Raw genomic sequence first — 21,222 nt, 5'->3', positions numbered from 1 at the left:
GGGTGTCCAGAAAGTGCAATGGGAGTGGAAAAAAAAAAAACCCTACTGAATCAGTGCACTAAGATATATGTTCACAGAGACTAGCCACAAACTGAAGATACAGGGTTACACAATGTATTTGGCTAATTCTAAAAAAAAAAATAAATTAAGACTTTGATTTTTATACTCTGAGGTTTTGGTGTTTGTTTTTTTTCAACTGATGTTTGGTTATTTCAATATATTTAACTAAGGGGTTTACAGAGACATAAAATGCATTCAAACATTCAATTTCTAGCAATAGTTGAATTATGGTTGGATAAATTAGATTCTGCTTTAGCAGGGTGTTAAGTCTTTTGTAACAGGTCTACATTTTATGGCAGCCTGCATTTACCCATTCTGTGTCTGATCAAGAGGGAATTCCACATTTGACAGACTGCAAGTGAGGACCACAAAAAATGAATATTAACTCGGATCCTTTATTAGGTGTATGTGCAGCTACTTGGAGTGAGAAGCCCAAGAAGTGCACAAGAGCTCTCACAGTGGTAAGGAAAGCAACCTTTCAGTTAGCCACCTGCACACAGCACACCTCTCATTAAACTTGTACATGCAAATCATGATTCCGGCACTCTATTTAAAAATAGTTTCCACAAAGCCCAGTGCCACACACTCCTTGAAGAACAGAGCAAATATTTAATGAACTGGGAATCTTATGGTTTTACATTAACAGCGCAGTTTGTCTATTTTTAACCAACCTTTTCTTTAGGTAAGGCCTTAATCATCTGAGCTGTGATATGCCTGTCTGATTTACCAATAATGCCATCTTCTGCGTGGCTCCTGCCTGGCATTTCTTCTTTATGAATGGGCATGGCTCTTCCAACCACACACATTAGCTTTGTCTCCAGAGGACCCAGTTTTGAGTATTCCTTAGGAAGAAAGTATATTATTCTTCTGCAATTACATAGAAAAGCAATCATTCTTCAAAAAACCCAGCAACTTTCCTTTCAAAAACAAATGTAAAGATGCCACCCTGGGGTTGCTGTGTTTGGTAACATCAGTGTTAACGGGCTTGGTTTACAAGCCAGCTCATCTTAGGAGGCTGCAGCCCTGCTGCTCCTCTTCTTTTCCTGTTTGTTTTCACCAATAACATTTTCTCTGCAAACCCAAGTTCTGCTCCCAAGTTCAGTTCTGTGAGAAGAATTAAACTAATCCAACAGCTCACTACTGCCAAAAGAGAGAGATCCAAGACCAGCCCTGTGCTTCCACTATGTCTGTGCTGGCTCTGGTCTTCTCCAAACCTCTGAGTCAATTTGCTTGACTAACCCAACAGAAAACTAATTCAGGAGGAGGAAAAGCGGGCAAGATTTTCTGCTGGGTTAGCGAGTGAATCAGCTACAGAAAAGGCCGATGTGCACTACAGGCGGGAGCAGGACCATACAGCCAAGGCCAGGGAGAGGGAAGAAGGAACCCTACAGTGCAAGTTCTTGAATCGCCTCTATTTAGTAAATGCTTTCAGTAACAGCTCCCAATGCAACTCCACTGTTTGCCATTACACATTCGCTGTTATAAAGTACAAGAACATCAGTGGCACCTGTGTCCCTCAGTGGGGTGGGCTCTGCAGTGCTAACAGCCAGAAGAAAGAAGTAAAGCTAGAATTCCTCTCCCAAGGCAACAATGGCAAGGAAACAGCTGGACACATTTATATTTTTTTTGTTAAATGTTCAGCTTTTCTGTGTAATGACTCTTCAGGACATAGCCACTCCCTAAATTAGTCTCTGATCAAGGCAACAGGATGATTCTTCTGTACACAAGTCACAGAGTATTAATCAAACTAATGCCAAATTTCTAGAAAAAGAGTTGTTTTAAAATCATTATTGAGTGTGTTTAAATAGAATATTCAATAGTAAAGAAACATGGAGAAGTAGCTTTACACAGCGAGTGCTGCAGTCTGCACCATGTCTGCATCTTCTTCTATTTGCAGTAGAAATCAATGATGTAATGTATTTTCTGAGAGCAATTAGTTTCTTTACAAATGTATTCAAGAACGTAGTATCAAATGGCACCCAGGAAACATCTTTTTGCAACCCAGAGCCAAAGACCTCCTGGAGCAGGTGCCATCACCTCTTTTGAGAACGACACCAACTCTGTTTATTTACACATAACCTGTACCTTTTTATTTTCTCAACCCCTGTATTTTTCACCTGGCAACACCTTCATCCTGGCTTTCTGTTGAAGGATTAAATGACTTGTGGATCCTTTAATGCTACTATGCAACATAAGTTCTAAAAGAACCAGCATCCAAGCAAACAAGAATCTGTGCAACACCATAGAAAACTGTCACTTGGTGACATTCAGAATTTTTTTTATCCTGACCCATGTATGCTGATTCCTAGGACACCATTCAGTTGCCAAAACAATGTGCTACCAGAAATGCCCTAATGCATCCAAAACATCCACGTGAGGCTGGCCTGGATGACACAGAACCTATGCTCTTTTGGCCCAGCATCTGAAGGACAGGGAGTGTCCTAACCATCTCAAATAGCACCAGATGCCTGTGATTAAGCATCTGAATTGTACACTAGGTAAAAGAGCTTGGAGTTTTTTCTGCTGTAACACCACTGGGAATAGAACGCTCCTGGCAGTAGCTCATGCTCCATACTGAAATATGTGTCAGTGAAAGACCCCATTACTTTAACTCATACCTGGAAATCTTTTTCATCTTCATGCAACAAGCCTTCAAGAGTTGGAGTGAATGAATTTTCCCACATCTCCTCATCACTGTCTTGAGGCGCCTCATTCTCTGTTTTAGACTGAAACTTTGGAAAGGCAGGTTTTTTCTGACTGGAGACTGTGGCACTTCTGATGCTTTCATCTCCATCTGTCTTTGCTTTTTAAAGAGAAGAACAATGATGTGTATGTAATTGTTAAGCTTTATGCAGATCAGAATTAGTACTTTCTATGAGCATTGCCTGCAATCTTCAATTTGGCTTGGCCAGTGTGATGTAAAGAACAGCTTGGTAGGATTTTTAATTGGCAACCCAAGCCAAACGTTGATTTTGCTCACTGATTTTCCTATGTTTACTTCTGTTCACAATTTCTGACCAAGATCAGGGACTGAAATTCATTGGAAGTTAGAAGTAATGGGTCTGTGGGACAGGGCAGAGGAAAAAATGAACTTTGATCGGTTCAACACTAAATCGTGTATAGCCCTGCATAGTTAAAAAAAAAGAAAGATAGCAAAAACAAGTATAAACTTTTTGTATAACCATGCATGAATCTCTACACGTACATACATAGGAGTTCCTGAAAGACAGCTAGTCGACTTATAGCTCTCCTGAAGAGCTCGCATTTGCAGTTGACTAGTTCTCAGGATGATAGACAATTCTGGGCATGGACTACCAAGTTGTATGTTTGCCTGGGACAGTGACTTGACCGCAGCTTATTGGAACAAAACCTACTCCTCCTGGTAACTATTGTAAAGGTCTAGCAAAGGTAATAGAGCTGAACCGTTCAAAGGAAACAGACGTCTAATTCAGAAGTCTTAGTCAACATGGTTGCTGGTGCCTTATGGTTCCAGAAAGGCCGACCTATGGCTGGAAGTGATCAGAACTTTTTCATGTGATCTGACGTGTTCATGTATTTGTAAATGTATGGCTTCAATTGTTGCAATTTACCTCTGTGATTTAATTTTTTACACACACCCTCCCCTTTCTTCTACTCACACAAAGATGTAACATAAAACATGTGATGCTAAGGAATCCATAGAAACCACCCTAAACAGGTAAGCACACTCACATGGTCCTTCTTGCCTAATGGTATATCCTTTTCCTGGGCACGCCTACCAGAACAGATGGAGATTCAGTACTGCTTACCAAGAGTCTCAGCTTGGTCTGAGCTCCATGCAGCTTCAGCTGCTCTTGCTAGGGATTCCTTTAGAATTAATTCTGGTGTAGCTCTATGAGCTGAATGACTGTAAAGAGCATGTACATTCCAAGTGAAAGCCAGTGTAGAGTTCAAGAGTGTCCTCTCAGGGACAAGATAATAATGAAGTTATGTTGATATGGGTCAGTAAATAATGATTAAGATACGAATCATATCATATCACGAAGGATGGCCGATCTTATTAACCACATTCCAGGCTTAGCTCTATATGAGTAATTAGATCCAACATTCTAAACACCAATTTCAATTTTAAAACTGTATTACAGGTAGATTGTGGTTTTGTCATCTTAATGCAAAATACCTTATCATTGCTGTGGTGGCTGCATTTAAGTGGGAAATTAAGTGTTCACCATGTAAAACACGCAGTTTCATAAAACAAAAAATAAGAAGTACTTAAATGTTCAGTGACTTATTAATTCTTATAAGGTGCTGGCATGTGCATTACCTGCATACTCTCTGTATTCTACTTCTTTCATTTCATCCTTAGGAAATTCATCTTGCAAGCCAGCTGCCTGGGTAAGAAACAAATGCCTATGAAATAAAAAAAAAACCCAATAAAGTGAAACTCATATTGGAGGTCTGAATTTTCTCTCTAAATTGTCTGGTGCAAACTTTTGGGGTGGAGAGGAGGTCACCCTTTCTGAAAGCCATTTGCCGCTTAACCACAAATGCAGAATAGCGCAACGTTTTAAAAATGCAATGGAGGCAGCCAGGTAGCTTAGTGGCTAATGCGCTGGTCTTTTTTATTCTTAGTGCCTAAGTTCAACTATGTCCATGAGACTAAAAGAAAACAAATGTTGTAGTCTCCAGTCAGTCCAAGATTCAAACCACAGCTGGCAGGTCTCACTGAAAAGCAGTCCAAAGTTTGGAGAAGAATGGTGACTTCTTAAGACTTGGAAATTTTTTATGCAATGTGGCTAAAATCACTGAGCTGGGACTGGAAAATGAAGATGGATCATTCCCATTGTTGCATTGTGCTTTTGATACCATTAGTGTTGACATTTTGGAGCTAAATTAATCTTTCTCTAGGGAACAAGTTACATAATTTCAATACAAAAGGAACTAATACTACAGGCACCTCTGTAGACAGACCTATCCCAAGGCCTCTTCCTTACTCAGTACCAGATCACCTGTTTCACTTGAGATTGCAAAACTCCCATATATTTGCATATTAATCTTCACATCCTTAAACATTTTGCCAACAGCAAAGGAAAAATCTATTACTCAGCACTTGGGCTGAGAAGCTGGGTCTGAGACAACTACAATAGAAAGAAACTATTTCCAAGCCCCAGTGGTATCCCCGCTAAAAGAAAGTGAGTGTCACTAGGTCTTAATAGTTTTATTAAAGAACACTGTTTCTTCCCTGAATTTTAGTATTTAGGAGGTTACAATGTCACTGTCACCCTTCAGAGATACAAGTCCCACACATAATCAGTCAAATCCTGCCTCCCCTCAACTAGGAAACTACTTTGGCTTTGTTGTGGGAGAGCCCAAATAGCTCTAGAGGCAGAAAGTGCCAATACGTTTAAAAAAAATTCTAGAAAGGCATCATTTTACCTGGGCACTCTCAGATTCTGAAGTCTGCCATCAATCAGTTTTGTCACTAAACCGATATTTTCTTCTTCCAGGAGCTGAATAGAGGCTTTCAAATCATTTACTTCCTTCTGGTACATCTTAACCTTTTGACAATTTAAAAAAAAAACAAACAAAAAATGATCATCTTAGAAAGACTAGACCCATTTTGGAAAGCTTTCATAGTAACTATCTCAACAGCACATACCTAGAAAGAATGTAGCTGTATCAGCAAGACTGCGCATTTGGTGGAGAAACAATGACACATTTTCTTTCACACCTTCATTAGAACCCTTTATGGGCACAACTCTGTCAGTCACAGCCACTCATTTGGGCTATGCAACCCTGACAGCAGAACCTTCGCATGTAGCCAAACAGGTCTGGTAGACAGAAGCTCTGGATTTTTCTTTTTTGCTTTCAAATCAGAGCTTTGAGAGAGAAAAACCTTCTCTGTAGAGTTAAATTCAGGCTCTTGCTCAGCAAGTGCTGCTTTTCTAATTCCTGCCTATACACAAAGCCTTTTTACCCAGAATTAGTGAAGCGCTCGGTCCAAGTTAGCTACGACATTGGCTAAAACCCCAGGTTCTATTTTCTTCTGGACTGGTAATCGCCCCATATTGCTGTGAATTTGTATTAACCAAAGGATACCAGTTATTCAGTTCCCACAATTCCTCTCACTTTTCTTGGAGTACAAGCAAGTTCCTACCCCTTCACTGGGAAGCGGAATGTGCTATGGGACGGATACCTCCCAGAAATCTTAGCCATATGCACATGTTTAAAAACAGTACCTAGTGATCTGAATGCATCTGTTCTCACCAAAGCCAGATTAACCCAGCTATAATCATCCAAATTTGCAGTTAATAACTAGTTCCCGTTTCTCCCAGGGATTAAAAAAGGGTGAAAATGACAGGACATTAACCAGTAACAGGATGTGGCTTGGCACAATGAGGTGATGCAGCTTTGCACCATCTTGGTGTGACACAATAACCACGGAAAAATGTGACTGAAGTCTCCAAAGCTGTTCAAATTTGGAGATAACTAGTTTAGGTCTGTTTTGGTAAGTCATTTTTCAGTTCAGTGGCCAAACTGAAAAAATGATAAATTTTTAACCTGGACAAAACTGAAATTTTTGGTTTATTTCCCCAAAAGAAAATACTGGAAGAGTCTGTCAGCTACATATAAACATTAGCCTGAAAGTAAAGATTTCATCTTTGTAAGAAAAGCAGAGAAAATGTGTGGGTGAATCCAGCGGACTGGAGAAGTTAGTGATAATAGTTTTGTTTTCCGCAATAATTCAAAGCACCAATTCATAACATAGGAAACTAGTAACATAGGAAACTAATTCATAATATAGGAAACTTCTAGCTGAGAGGGAAGAAACCCAAATCCCTCAGCTCCAAGGTGAGGGCTTGTCAGGATGTAAGAGTACTCCCAGGTGGATCTCCCTTGTTGACACTGCCTAGTGTGTGTAAAATTCGTTAAGTGTTCAGTGAGACAGGGAGATGGGAAGGGAATTCTTATTCAGTGATAGGATGTATAGATGTGAGCTCCTGTTTGTTTATTCAGATTAAAACATTAATTCTTTCCTATTGACCCCTACCTCATTGCCTCAGAAGCTGTGGTTTGGACACCCACCCTGGAAAAGTTAAAGATGTAGGCTCAGAGCTCATTTAGGGGAAGAAGGAAAGCTGTATCCCTGCATACTGGCAAGTATCTTAACTAGGAAGTAAAAGGGAGGAACCTCTGCCAGGTTTGCTGATGTGGCACTGAAAAATAATAAATTCATTTATTAATTTCCAAAAAAAGTTTTGCTCAGTTCTAAGTGGTGAGGTTGTAAAGGTGGGGAAAGGTATTTCCTCCCTCCCATCTCTTGCTTAGATTTGATCTCTACAAAGAATCTGTTTTGACTGGAACAAACACAATTAAATTGTCACCATGGAAAAATCCGTTTCCTAAATTTGGCTCAAAAAAAAAGCTTCTCCTTGACTAGAAAAGTTACAACTATCTAATATATATAGCTCTATGTTGTCATTAAAGGACAGTATAAAAGCTATTAAGTAATCAATAAAACTATGTACGATTTTGATTTTCCTCTCTTCAGTGTACTAATCTCCAGGGGTTTTTTATTATCTCCCATTTAAAGCTGTCTCAAGCCCTTTCTCCAAAAACGTTTCCAACATCCATATCAATTTTCTTTCAATACAAGAACTTCAATGCAATTGAGAACTACAGTCTTCAGACACTTACATGGTTGAGCCTTTACACTATATAGTATCCCAATCTCCACAGATATAAACTTAAGTATGGAATGTTGTAGTCCATATAACTGCTTGGGCAGGAAAATGGGTCCTTCATTTACTACAAGAGATGTTCACCTTTTACCTTTATTCACCACATACACTGATTGCTACTCAGGATTACAGAGTAATTACAGGACAATCGCTCTCCTTTTCCTAGGAAAGTCTTCAGAGGCCCATCACTGGAAACAGTTATGACTGTAGGGCATTGTATTTCAAACCTGAACAGCCATGAAAAACTGTACACAAGCGATCCTCTTACCTCTTTTTTCAGCCATTCATTCTCTTCAATTTCTCTGCAACTGTTTTTGTCTAAGTATCTTACAGCATTCTGAGAAAACACAATTTAAGACCATCTCAGCTGAAAGCAGGACTTTGACAGCGCTGCACACTATAAAGAACCTTCTGCTGTTTAGCAGGAAATAATTAAGAAGCATCCACACAACAGACTGTAGCATCCCCTGAGGGATTACAAGGGGATTTAGTCCACAAGGCCAGCTGTTTCTTCTCCATCAGGCTGCCTAGTGCAGTTTGTATGTCAAGCAATGTACCAATATTTTATAATTTCCCATATTAAAATAGGATAACTCCTTTTGCCTAACAAGTTCCCGCTATTGCTCAATTCTTCCTGTTTTCAGGAAACCAAACCTTTAGCTATTAAAAACCCCAAGCAAAGTCACAAATCACAGTGATTTGTGATCACAGTACTGATCTATGACAAGTGACTTAAACATGTAGGGGTCTATGCTAATGAGCCAAGGCTACAATTTAATTATTGATGTCAGTAAGAGGAAAGGAACAACTGGGAGGCAGGATGCCCCTGTAGATCACCATAAACACAGTCAATTATGTTCTTACATGACTGAAAATCCCAGCACTGAGGTCAAGGAATTCAAGCACCTAATGGGCCCAATCAGTGGTTTGTACTGAAGTACAAAGTAAATTTTGCATATTGTGAGTGTGAGAAGTCGTCACCATAAATGCTTTGTAAATGACGTTTGCAAATCACAGCTGGCAGAGATGACAAAAAAAAAAAAAAAAGTCTATACATCAATAAGCCTGAATTTTACTATAGACTGCACTATTTTAGCATTTTTAAAATGTTGTACTTTACAAGTACAAAATAAAATTATTTTTTTCCCCAATTGATGTCTATTTCTATGCAGACAATCTCTTAGTGTGTTGTTAGTTTTGAAGTCTATGCAAATGTCAAAATCAAGGTCATAGCAAAAGTGATACGTTCTTGAACACATCAGTTCATGGTGCCTCAATTTCTCATGCCTCATTTGTAAAATTCACATCTACTCATTGGTAGTCTGATGTAAAAAAGAAAAAAATACATGCGTGTATAACAATAACTAATGCCATGTTTAGTAAGAAGTTTTACAGTTTATTTTACTCTCAATTATTTAGAAAAGTTCCAAGTCTTAGTTCAAGTTAAAATAATTATTAATGCAGATGCAGTTAATACTTTTAAAAAAGGCAAAAAGAATACCTCAGGGGCCTGTTCCTTACTTAACTTCGTGTGCCTCTCAACCAGTCTGTCATTTTCTTCTTTCACTGTGTTCAAAGCATTTCTGTAATATTCTTCAAAACAAAAAAGAAAATCAGAAATCATTATCTGACGTCAGTTTCTCCTGACAACAAATAGATAATTGGCATGTTGTTCCTAAACTGGAACTTAGCAGCCAGGATCACGTGCACAGATGCTCCGCAAGAAAGGATTCAAACATCCTTCTCCATAGAAATTGTCCCCCTAAACCCAGAGAACGGTAATGTTAACTGCAAAACTAGAAATCTGAAGTGGCTTAAACATTTCTCTTGGCAACTACGACAGCTAATAAACTGAGCAGTTGTCTGAAAAAAAACATTGGCATCTTAACACTAAATTTTGTCTCTATCTATAGCAGAGCTCCTGGAGTCATGCGAGAGATTTGCTTAGAAAACTTATTTTTTAGGTATAGCAGCGTATTGGATCATCTTATGCACATGGCATTTTTTTCAGATAGTTATTATAAAGAGCCTACTAAATTTCCTGACTTATCTAAGCCTTCCAGGGGGTTCTAATTAGACAACGGGACAAAATGGAGAATGTGGCAATTGCCTCAATGATTTGCTTTCATCCTTACTTGTGGCCATTATTTTGAAAGCCTGTCTTATGCCCAGCTGAATTTGTTTGGCTTCAAGTCCTAGTCACTTGCTATTTAATTATTTCATCCTTCCCTTCAGCTGTTTTTGTGCTATTCTAAATAGCCCACTGCTGCCTGGTATTTGCTCCTTTTGAAGGAATGAATGAGATTGTAGTAATTTTCTTTGAAGGAAGGCACTTCATACTTGTTCCAGAGGCTTGAAATTCAGCCTAGCTCTGCACTTGTGCTGCAGACAGCCTATTGCTTATCTGGCTGTAAAGGAGTATCTGGTCATGGACCCACTGTGGAGTCAAGGGCAGTCAAATATGAAAGGTGTGTTAGTTGTGCGTTAGTTCTTAATTTAACACTCTGGAAGCTGGTCTGCCTTAATCAATCCACCACCTAGACTTGGCAGAATGAAATGGAAGTACTTACATACTATAATTAATTCATCTTCTCATTCTTTCAGACAGCTAAACAACCTGAGTTGTACTGGGAGAATGAAGGAGGAACTGTTCAGACATACTGTTTCTAAGGAGGCTGTTTTCCCTAACTCTCTCACTGCAACACTGCTCTCCCCAGACCTCACGTAAGTGTATGGTGCTCTTTTGCTTCCTCTCCCCTCCAGCGATTTTGTTTAAAATGTCATCTCCAGACCACATGAACTGTGCCAGCATCAAGCCCTTCAGTGATACTTACAGACACAGAAACCTCTTCATCTAGGCGTTCCCTAAGCCTGTTACACATTCAAGGAGCGAACAAGCCCAGTTTGCTGCCGCTATACCTGTTAGATTTTTTTTTTGTAGGCTAGAAGACTGAACTCCCCACTTTATAAGTTTGATTTTAGGAAGTTGAGTGAAATAGTATGCTAACATCCAGTACTGGCAGCATCATCTTGCAGTATGTTAATTAGGAAACTGCTATATGTACCTCTGTAACAGTCTTTCTATAAATACACTTCCGTTGAACTGCAAATCTTTGGCTCTGTAGCCTTTGACATGCGAGAGGTCAGACTAAATGTTCCTACTGGCTCATTCTGGCATTCTGTATAAAAGCCCATTCTCTTTTTCATTTCATATTTCAGCAGCTGTATAACATAATTTTAAATTGATAAAGAACACAGAAAAAAACACATAAGGAAAAATATCAACCTCTCCTGAATACAGAGATGGGTATCTGACAAGCTATCTGGCAATGTAGAAAACGCAGTGCAGACCTTAATCATTACAAAATATGTTTCAAGAGACAAAAAGATAGCTAGCTGGCTCTTAGCCACAGTAGTTGATGCCTGGTAATGGTTGGCACAGAATATACAGAGACCCTTAGAGCAGTGTCACTGCCTGTTAGTACCAGCTGCTTGGCTATCGTCATGCATACTGAGAGGGACATAAAGGAAGAAAACCAGGACATCCTTCTCCCATCAGAAGCACGGGTTATGTAACAGCAAAATATTTAAGTGGTTTTAAAATAATGCAGTAGTAAAGAAATCTTTGTAAAACACTCAGCACCAGAATACATAAGCGCTCAGATTACTTCCACTGTTGTGTCAGTATCAAAACAGTTCCCAGTACTTGCAGATGTCTGTACTGGCAATTGTGCAGGGCCTCATTCACGAGACTGTGCAACTAGGAGGCAAAGTTCAGACCACTGGCTAAACAGCTCCCTCTAGTTCTGCATTTAAACCAGCATGCTCAATTCAAAACTCTATCTCAAGAATGAGCTCATGCTACTTTCCTGTCAAGGGAGTTTTCAACACGTGAAGTGCTTGTAGCATGACCAGAAGCAACAAGAACAGAATCAACATTTTTAAGTACGATTGCTAATGGAGACCTGTGTGTAGGAGACCTAAATGCAGGTAGACTTGTTTTTAGAAAACTGTTGTCTTTCACAGTAACATTTTTAAAATATGGTTTGCCTACATTTTACAAGAAAATCATCAGAAGACAAGGTTATCAGTTTCTTTAAGTGTTCATAATTTCTCCAACTTCATAAGACTCTTTAATAAAGGGCGATAAACTGACCTGTTGCTCTGTGAAGGTCATCTTTGACTTCCTTAATGTCTTTTTCCAGATTCTTAATCTTGTTGGCCTGTATTTTACTTCCTACATTTTTGTACTCCAACCAATAATCCCTCTCACTCTGCTTTACTGAAAGTCTTTGGCCAGTTTCTTCAATTTGGGAGTGCAGATCTATTAAAATAAGAACATCAGAAGACAAGCACATGACCAATTTCTCAAACTGATAGTTCATAATTCTTATGACTTCATCAAATTCTTTAATAAAGGTGCCTTCACTGGAATTGGAGAAAGAAGGGTGATTCTTCTACACTTCAATACATTACAACGTGATGGCCTCACATAATGTCATGGGCCACCATCATTGCTGAAAACAGCTTGAACTTTCTCTGCCGAGGGGAGAGAACATTTCTTACTGAAATGTTGTAACCAAAGACCCATGTGTCTCGCACTGAGAAGCTGACAGATGGCAGCCAGAACTTTCAACAATCAAAACTGGTCATTTTTGCTGCCATCGATAATTTTTTTTTAATCTTCCAGTGGAGCCAGTGCATAGGGCTTTCATGAGTTTCAACTTTATAGAAAAAATGAAGCCTCTGCACTTGCACGGTAATATTAACCACTGTGGAAGGAACAGGTTTACTTATAAGCCCTCCACAATCTCTTACCACGTTGAGAGAGCTTAATGTGGGGGAGAAAAAGCTTTATGATTTTTATGCAACAAAGAAGTTGAATCTCTATTGAAAATAAAATAAAAAAAAAGTACTCAGTCCCAACTGTGTAAACTGCAAATCACGCTTCCACAACCCACAACATACCTTTCAGAAGTTGTTCTTTGTCCTTAACATGCTGCCATTTTGCTTTCAGTGCCTCTTCCACATCATCCCTAGTTACAACCTCCTTTTCATCTTGTGCTTTCTCCTCTTCTTCTATTTGTCTTAGTATGCGCCTGATGCGTGCCTGCTGTTCTTGCTTCAGAAGGTCATTCTATGAATGAACAACAGAAGAAAATGCATGTATTGAAACACTTTCAAATTAGTTTTCGAAGTGACAAACTTAAGTAATGAGGAAAAGTAAAATCTGACCTAGTGCCAGGATGCACTGCAAAACCACTCAGCTAACCATCTATTCTTCATAGTCGAAAAGGATGGAGCAATAGGGAGAGTTTGCAAGTCTCAGAAGTTTCTCAGTAACTTATTTTATTAGGAAATGAGAAACAAATGACTGCTGTACTTGGTGCAGCACATCAGTAGTCCTCCATTGCCTGGAAAGACAGTTCCTTGTGGGCCAATTTAATAACAATATTTATTTGTAGGAGTTATTTACTTCACGTCAACATTCTTCATGACAGTGTACCACCTTCATGTAGAAATGTCATCAGACAGTCAGGTCACTTCCACATAACCACAATAGTCTTGTCAGAGCTGGAATTAACTAATTATACCTGCTGATTCCACAATTGTGATTATAACCCCTTGCCATTACACTCTCAAGTGACACTCAAATTATTTGAAATTACTGATCATGTATGCTTGCTCCCAAAGGATTCCGTAAAGCAGCAAACAGCCATACCAGCCACACTGTAACAGTAACTATACAGCAAAGAGAATCTCAAGCATTCCTCACTTCTAGAAGGATTAACTCTAAACCACTCAGAAACATTAAGCCGGAAACGAAGAATGGAGCTCAAAGAACTGTCAAAACATAGGTAAATTAAACAAATAGCTCTTCAAGCATGTCCTGAAGTACCTCGCACAGCCTAAAATATGAAGGAGTCCTTGAGAGACCATGAACTAGCAGCAAATTGGGGGAATAATCATAAGAGACTTCAGATATTTGCAGAGAGAAGAGCCAAATGCCACTTCCACCGATAGTTATGGCCACAAATGAAACACCATCCAGGCTTCAAGACTGACAGGAACACCAAGCAAAGCTAAACAGATGGATACTTGCAAAAGCAGGGCAAGTAATCAGGCATGGGCAGGACAGAGGGGCGTTGTTTGTTTCAGTGTTTCGCTGCTATAGGAAGTGCAGGCTGCAACAGTGTTTAATCATGTGATCCAGTTTAAGTATTTTTGAGTGATTTGAATTAATTTCATTCAGTGACTCTATGTATATCCACCTTCCAAGTTCACTGCTCTCAGTCATCAGATGCCATATTATGGCCTTTTATATACAGTGCTTTATATACAGTTCATATATACAGTTCTTTAAAGCGTCACTCAGGTGCAATCGGTAGTTCACAGAATCACGGAATGGCAAGGGTTGGAAGGGACCTCCAGAGATCATCCAGTCCAACCCTCCTGCTAAAGCAGGGTCACCCAGAGCAGGTTGCACAGGACATCGTCCAGGCGGGTTTTGAATATCTCCCAAAGAAGGAGACTCCACAACCCCCCTGGGCAGCCTGGGCCAGGGCTCTGCAGTTACACAACCTTGTTCTAAAAGTGACCCAATACAACCCTTATTCCACAAGAAAGTGAGCCTTCATCACACAGCGCTAAAAATCGCACCTAGACAACTGTGTGATGCTCTTTCTTCTTTGTTCATTTTCACTGTAATAAAGTTCTGAAGAACAATTAAACTCTCATAAAAACCTGTGCAACTCCATTACCTCAGAAGTGAATCAAAGAAGGTCTGCAAATCTCAGTATTTGGTTAGATCTGCTAATACTACTGACAAAAATTAAGTTACTACCATTTATTCTTTGTGTGCTGAAATATTGAGGAATATTTGCAGGATTGTTTAAAAGGCAGACCTGAATGTAAAGTTAGCTACTGGAGGGGCGCTTGCTGTCCTATGTTTGCTGCAGAGTAAGATTACTTAGGTGGTTACTGAGGATCTCACATGGAAAACACCTTCACTGAACTCACTTTACCTTACTGCTGTGTCCTATTCTGCAATGTTCCACTCCTGCAGCTCCTTTTTTGCACAGTTATATTTAGGACATTTACGCTTTGTGTCACGTTTAATTCAGATAACACTTTAACTTTTAGCACATAAAGTGACTCACTAACTCTAGTTCCATTGACTGTAAGAAATTCACTGCAATGACTAGTTTTAGTGACTGTAGTATTAGGACTAAAAGAATAAAATTAATTGAGCTAAAATACCGCATATAAAATGTGTTAGGAGAGTGATGCATGGTCACTTACTCTATCACGATATTCCTTGTTCTTTTTTTCTACTTGTTTCAGGTCAAACAAAACTTGATCAATTGCTGCTTCTTTTGTCTCAATTCTGTGGAGAAAGAGTAAAGAAAGAGGCGCTCTTACAAAAACAGAAGAGAGAGGAATGTTATTTAAGCTAGATTAGAAGTGAATACTACTGAAATGTTTGTTTTTCTGTCATATTGCTTGACTCATTTGGGTAGGTGCCACTGCCCACTTACTAGACATAAAGAAGTTATTTCCCACATACAGCTGGACCTTCATGTTGGTTTGGATCTCATACTCCTACTGAGAAACAGACTCTCTGATTATACTGTTCTTTTGTAACCACTAGAGAGGATTAAGCTGGTTTATTCTTTCTGGATATGGTTTAGCTGACCTATTGCACAGGTCTCTTTTAGGACAAGATTATTTGTGCTCCAGAAATATTTGTTACTCACCACTCACTACAGAGGAAGCCTAGGCAACTCACCCAGACATAGGCCAGATGAATCCCAAACTGGAGAATTAATGGGAGTCAATTTTTCTGAAAATGTGGTTTGCTTCATAAACTGCATTTGTACACCAAGAACTTGTTAGCCTTTAAGAAGTGCTAAGGGAATAGGGACTGCAGGCCAAGTAGCATCCTCTAAGTAAGTTTATTCTTTTTTGCCAAAGAATTGGCTCATTGCTTTCACAATTTCCATAAACTACTTGCCATCTTCTTTGCCACAGCTGTAAAATAAGTTTGGTTTTTTTTCTGGTGTTCTCTCTTGTAGAATGAGAAATGCTGGATTGCAAATGGTGTCCATTTGCAAAATTCTCTGCAATGTTTCCCTCTGTTCCCAGAATTCATTCAACATACTGCACAATAGAGGCAAATATTACAGTTATCACAATATCTTTTACTGTTTCAACAGCTATTGTTCCTTGAGGTTTTGTTTTTGCCCCTCCTTATTGTATTAATTTGTTTTAAAAGAGAATCATTTTTTCCGGGCTGAGTCTGGATCACTCAGTCATGCAAATTGCAGGTTACTAGATTTGCACCCTCTGGTGTCAGTGTCCTCCAAGGCTTTCTTCAGGTTTTCCATTAAGTACAAGAATATTAGTTAGAGAGACTAGAACAGGGATGTGGAGGTATGGTGGTGATGGCTACAGCAAAAATATACCACTGAGACAGAGGTGACAGTTTGACCACACAGTGTAACCTCCTCAATTACCTGCCATTTTAAACCATTTCTGTATTTTCAATGCTGATGCTGATCTTAATTTCTGCTACTTTAAGATTTTCCATGAAGTGGCAGTCTGTATCTGTCACTTTGTTAATGTCAAAAATTTGTATGAGTAGAATTTGCTATTTTGTCTGCTACATATTGGAACTTTCCTCTTTAGATTATTTTTCTATGGTATTTGCCAGATTAAAGCTACAAAACAGCCAATTGATGATTCCTTTGATACTATTTTTCTCAACTCTGTATACTAGGCTTCATCTGGATGATTTAATCATCTAGAAACAACAGTCCTCTCCACTACCATGACAGTTTTGTCATCTATAGGATGTTACTAGGGCAAGTAATTCACAGAATTGTTGTTCCTAACCAATCCTGAAACAGAAAACTATATTGAAAATGCAAACTCACTATGAACAGCAACCATTCTTCAATGTACAGAAGAAAAAGCAGGAAAGTTAAATAAATACTGCACAAATGAGAAATCCTAAAGCGGAATGCGACAGATATTCACTTGTATGATTATGCTGCTTTGTTCAATCAAGTGGTACAGAGAAATTATAGATTACAGAGGTGGAGAGAGAGAGAAGGAAAGAGAGAAAGAGAGGAGAGAGGGACAAAGATAAAGACAGAAAGAAAAATACTTTTCTTCCCTTGTTCCCCTACTGTTTCTGTAGAAACTAAATAACCTGTGTCAGTACAGCGCCCATTTCAGTGAAAGACTCTTCAGACAAATGAGCCATTTGCTTGGATACGCATAACAACAATTTCATTAGAAAGTGATGCGAGTTTTTTTCACAGCCTAGTAATACAGCTTGCTTATTTCTTAGCAAAATAGATGGGTTGGCTTGTTGACTTTTTGGATCATATTTATTTGTGATATGATTCAGCTAAAGCTGGTCTGTTTCACTATGAAAATTTGTACTCTGTTCTTTGTAAAATTAAATAGAAAATCCCACATAAACCCTGTAGACTCCCACAGATATCACTAGAACTGTATGTGGTTGCTCTTCAGTTTGCATACCCCACTTTTTACTTCTACACCAAGGCACTACTCCTTGCTCCTTAAATGCTGGTAATTGTTGAATATTGGATGTTGTTGAGGTCTTTCCCCTTTCAATTTCTATCTCTTTGATAAAAGTCATAGAGCTTAATTTTTCCCCTTTTAATCATCTACTCAAGAGATTGGAGATCAATACAATTGGACTATTTTGTAACTACTTCAGATATTCACCTCTTGGCTCTTATTTTCCTCTGCTTGATTTTAAGAGACCTTTAAGTTATCCCTCCACTATTTTCAAAATAAATCAGCTCTCAGCTGTGCCAAAGGAGCAAACTGTAGGTCTTGAGGTTCTGGCTAGTGACTACATGCCTCTGTGAACACCAAGGAATCCTAAAAAACACAATCAAATGTGATCTTGCTACTTCAAAGGATGCTGATCAAAAGCTTGCTACTAGCAGACAAAACCATGGATTTTTTTTTGTTTTATAAAACTCTTTTTCCCAAGTTATAACCTAACAGCATAAAATTACTTCTGACCCACTTAAACGCTTTCTTATAGGTATAGTTTAAAAAGTGTGTATTTCCAAAATAGCCTTGAAAACCTGAAACAAGAACACAAAAGAACAGCACACAACTGCTGCAGTCAATCAGCTCAGGCTCTGAATTGGGTAAGTTGTCTTTGTTATCTGCTTTGTCCATTCACATATTTTATGTGAGTGAAAAGTTAAATATATTAAACCTACTGAAATTCTAGTAAGGCTTCTGGGAGAGCTGATTCGGGTTCTGTAGGCTGCTCTTCTGGTTTTTCCTCTTTCTTCCTCTCTTCCATGCTTTTTGTTGCACTTGTGCTAGAAGTTAGATCTAAAGGGAGGAAAGGGCAAGCAGAAAAGAAGGGGGAAAAAAAAGAAAAGGTTTACAAAATGTCATATGTTCACCAGCCTTTGTCACTTGTGGCAAGTTCTTAATGGTTCTGAAATACACAAAACAAGATGTTTTGTTGACAGCAATAATCCTGCCCAGGGCAGCACTCAGGCCCATGTTTTGGGACATCCTGAAGTGTGAATAAAGTTAGGTTCGTGAACAGTGGCCTCTGTCACTACTTATTGCATCCCTTGCTGTGGGCTGTGTTTTACATTCTTGTGAATCAAACAAGCAGTTGTTTCTTTTCCAGTCCTTTGTCTCTGTTTCTTTATCAGTCTTGTTTTATCGAGTCCACTTATTAATATGCATCTCTCTCCCTCTCCTTCTGTTCTCCTAGCACTATGAATATTTGCCTTTCACTGCTACTCTGATACCAGTTTTCATTGTCAGAGCTGGAACAAAACCACTCTCTGAAGGGATATGCATGTCAGCAGTATTCCTTGGGCTTGTTGTCACAACTACCAACCTCAGAATTCAACTGACAATGAATACTTCTGTAATGGAACTGGTAGCATATATTACATAAAATAAAAAAAAGTCACAAGGGCACTTACGAAGATTCCTACTTTAACGGTCACATAATCAAATGCCAAAACCAGATTAGTTCATACAACATAGGAGGTTTTATTACTGAATGAGTAGAAACATTATATATAACCTGTTTTCACGTTAAACTGCTTTTCTGAATTCAAGTTCTGAATTCTATCAGTTATCACTCTAACAGCTAAAATTGACACCAACTTGTTCTGCAACTAAATACAGCAGGCCGGACACTTTTCCTATTAAAATGAGCACAAGGAAGCAGAAAAAAGACAGTGGAAAGCCACAGAGCAAGCCTGCCAAATCGATGTAAAATCCAGGGAATGAAGTTAAACCAACTATCGACAGATGCGGTCTAATCCATATGCTGGCGCATGCCTTCTCGCTGTGCTCACCATACCCTGAAGCAAGGCAATGTCAGCTTTCTGTATACAAAATAACTTTCTAGCCTAAATGAGGAGTTGATGCCTGCTGACGAAACAAGTGAGGGTGCTGAGGGCAGGCAGTGTACTGTATATTGCAGAAAGCCGTGTAAAAGGAATGCTCACTGTGTGGCAGCTCTACAAGGTAAGCGAAAGAAAGGGTAAACCTTGGAGTCTATGTCCCCACACAGCTCCTTAGACCTTAGAATATCTTTTTCATAATGTTTTATCCAGAAGAATTTTACTCCCACTCTGTTGGAAACCTGCTTGTGCAGATTTTTGTCCGTTCCGCTGCTGAAGAAAAGATCACGCTCATAGGGACAATTGTCTAGAGCTGTCAATCACTGTCTTTGCACCACCCGATTATTTATGTCACAGATACAGCTAATTCCAGCTAATTCAGAGAAACATGGAAAATTCTGACTCCCACCAGCAGCACCTTGAACTTCTGAAGTGTCCCAGATCAAAGTTTTAATGGTTGCTACAAATTAGTAAAATATTTCTACTGTGGAACTTCAATACAATCATGCCTGTGTCACAGTATCACCATGTGACTGCAGTAAACCTTACTGACATTTATGATCCAAGAAAAAATCTTTTTGTACCTGAGCATCCCCTTCAGTCTGCAACCATAGTAAGTCCTTAATCTTCACACACAATCTCTGCAGATACCAATTCAAGTTAAGCTTCGGTTTACTGAATACAATATTTTTCATGAAACTTTTAAAAATCCTAAACACATAACTGCTGTAAGATTGAGATTTTAAAAAAAGACCAGGTGAATTAAAAAAAAAAAATCTCGCTGAGACAGGAAATTAGATCCTTAGCTCCCCTGGACCCCTTTGAAATTTCCAGCCCAAATACACAAGGGCAGAATACATTTTTTAAGTCTGAAAAAACAACCTGACATCCTTCTTCAGTGCAGAATGAACTGGGGTGGTATTGATTCCACTTAAGCCTGATTTTCCTCAGGAATTTTTTTTTCCCCCCCCCCCCCCCTTTTTTTTTTTTAAATTATTTCTGTCCCTTCCACTAAATGGGTAATCAAATCCCCAGCTTAAATCTGGATACAAACTCAAACATTTTGAACAGCAGTACTTTGAAAAGGTTTGGGGCTTTTTTTGGAACTCCAGCCCCAGGTGAGCTCCAGTGATATATTTATGAAATTGTTCCTGTGTAGGGAGCAACAAGAAAGCCTCCGAGCTGTAGAACAAGGTAAAAAAACATACTATAGTAACAGTTTTGCTGGATTTTGCAAACCATAGAAAATATACACACATGAGAGAGAAGGGAACATATTTAGAGGGACTGAGAATTGACTGCAGATTTTAAACCAGCAGGAAAACATTTGCAGAGGGCAAGATTTATTTCTTCTCCCAAACAAATAAATCACGAGGCATAACTCTTGACAGAACTCCACTACAGCTATCAGCACTTTCTCAATCCATAACTACACTGCCATTACATCTTGAGAAGAAGCAGACACCAGATGCTGCAACCCAAGTGCTGTGACTTTCCAGACACTCATCGCATGGAGCACCTGCATGGCAGCTCACCACTCGCGTGAGCTCAATCACTATCATCAGTGAAACAGCTCTTGCACTCACGTTATTACCCCTGTACCTCAAACAGCTGCATTATCTGTACCCTCTGCTCCCTCAGTCCCCATCAATAATTACCTCAGCACTCTGCAGCCACACTGTAACCCCTTCCCAATCTCCAAAGCAGGCTAACCATTCCTTCTGCTCTCAACCCCTTCCTGCACGTCCCTCGCACCTACTCCCTGCTACGCCCTTCATCACCAGACATCTCAGGGGATGAAGCCAGGCCACACTCCTCACAGTGTCCAGAGCCTTCCTGTCCGCAGCCATCACAGAATGGCAAGGGTTGGAAGGGACCTCGGGAGATCACCCAGTCCAACCCCCCTGCTAAAGCAGGTTCTCCTAGAGCATGTTACACAGGACTTCATCCAGGTGGGCTTTGAATATCTCCAGAGAAGGAGACTCCACAGCCCCCCTGGGCAGCCTGTT

At 39.4% G+C, this 21,222-nt stretch overlaps 1 protein-coding gene across 1 annotated transcript; it reads right to left on the bottom strand.

The window, feature by feature from the left end:
• Positions 1-722: 722 nt before the first annotated feature.
• On the bottom strand, positions 723-18,138 carry CCDC83 (coiled-coil domain containing 83). The gene is made up of 10 exons (XM_009642408.1): positions 18,053-18,138; positions 15,084-15,168; positions 12,750-12,918; positions 11,938-12,105; positions 9,283-9,374; positions 8,050-8,118; positions 5,476-5,597; positions 4,364-4,449; positions 2,679-2,863; positions 723-902 (listed from the first exon to the last, which is right to left on the bottom strand). Exons 1-10 carry the CDS (start codon positions 18,136-18,138, stop codon positions 723-725), a joined length of 1,242 nt encoding a protein of 413 aa, XP_009640703.1.
• Positions 18,139-21,222: the final 3,084 nt, after the last annotated feature.

This window comes from Egretta garzetta, unplaced genomic scaffold, assembly GCF_000687185.1.
Source record: "Egretta garzetta isolate BGI_Z169 unplaced genomic scaffold, ASM68718v1 scaffold20, whole genome shotgun sequence".
NCBI classification, from domain to species: Eukaryota; Metazoa; Chordata; class Aves; order Pelecaniformes; family Ardeidae; genus Egretta; species Egretta garzetta.
The sequence above is the reverse complement of the archived record's forward strand: the minus strand, read 5'-3'. Positions and strand labels throughout refer to the sequence as shown.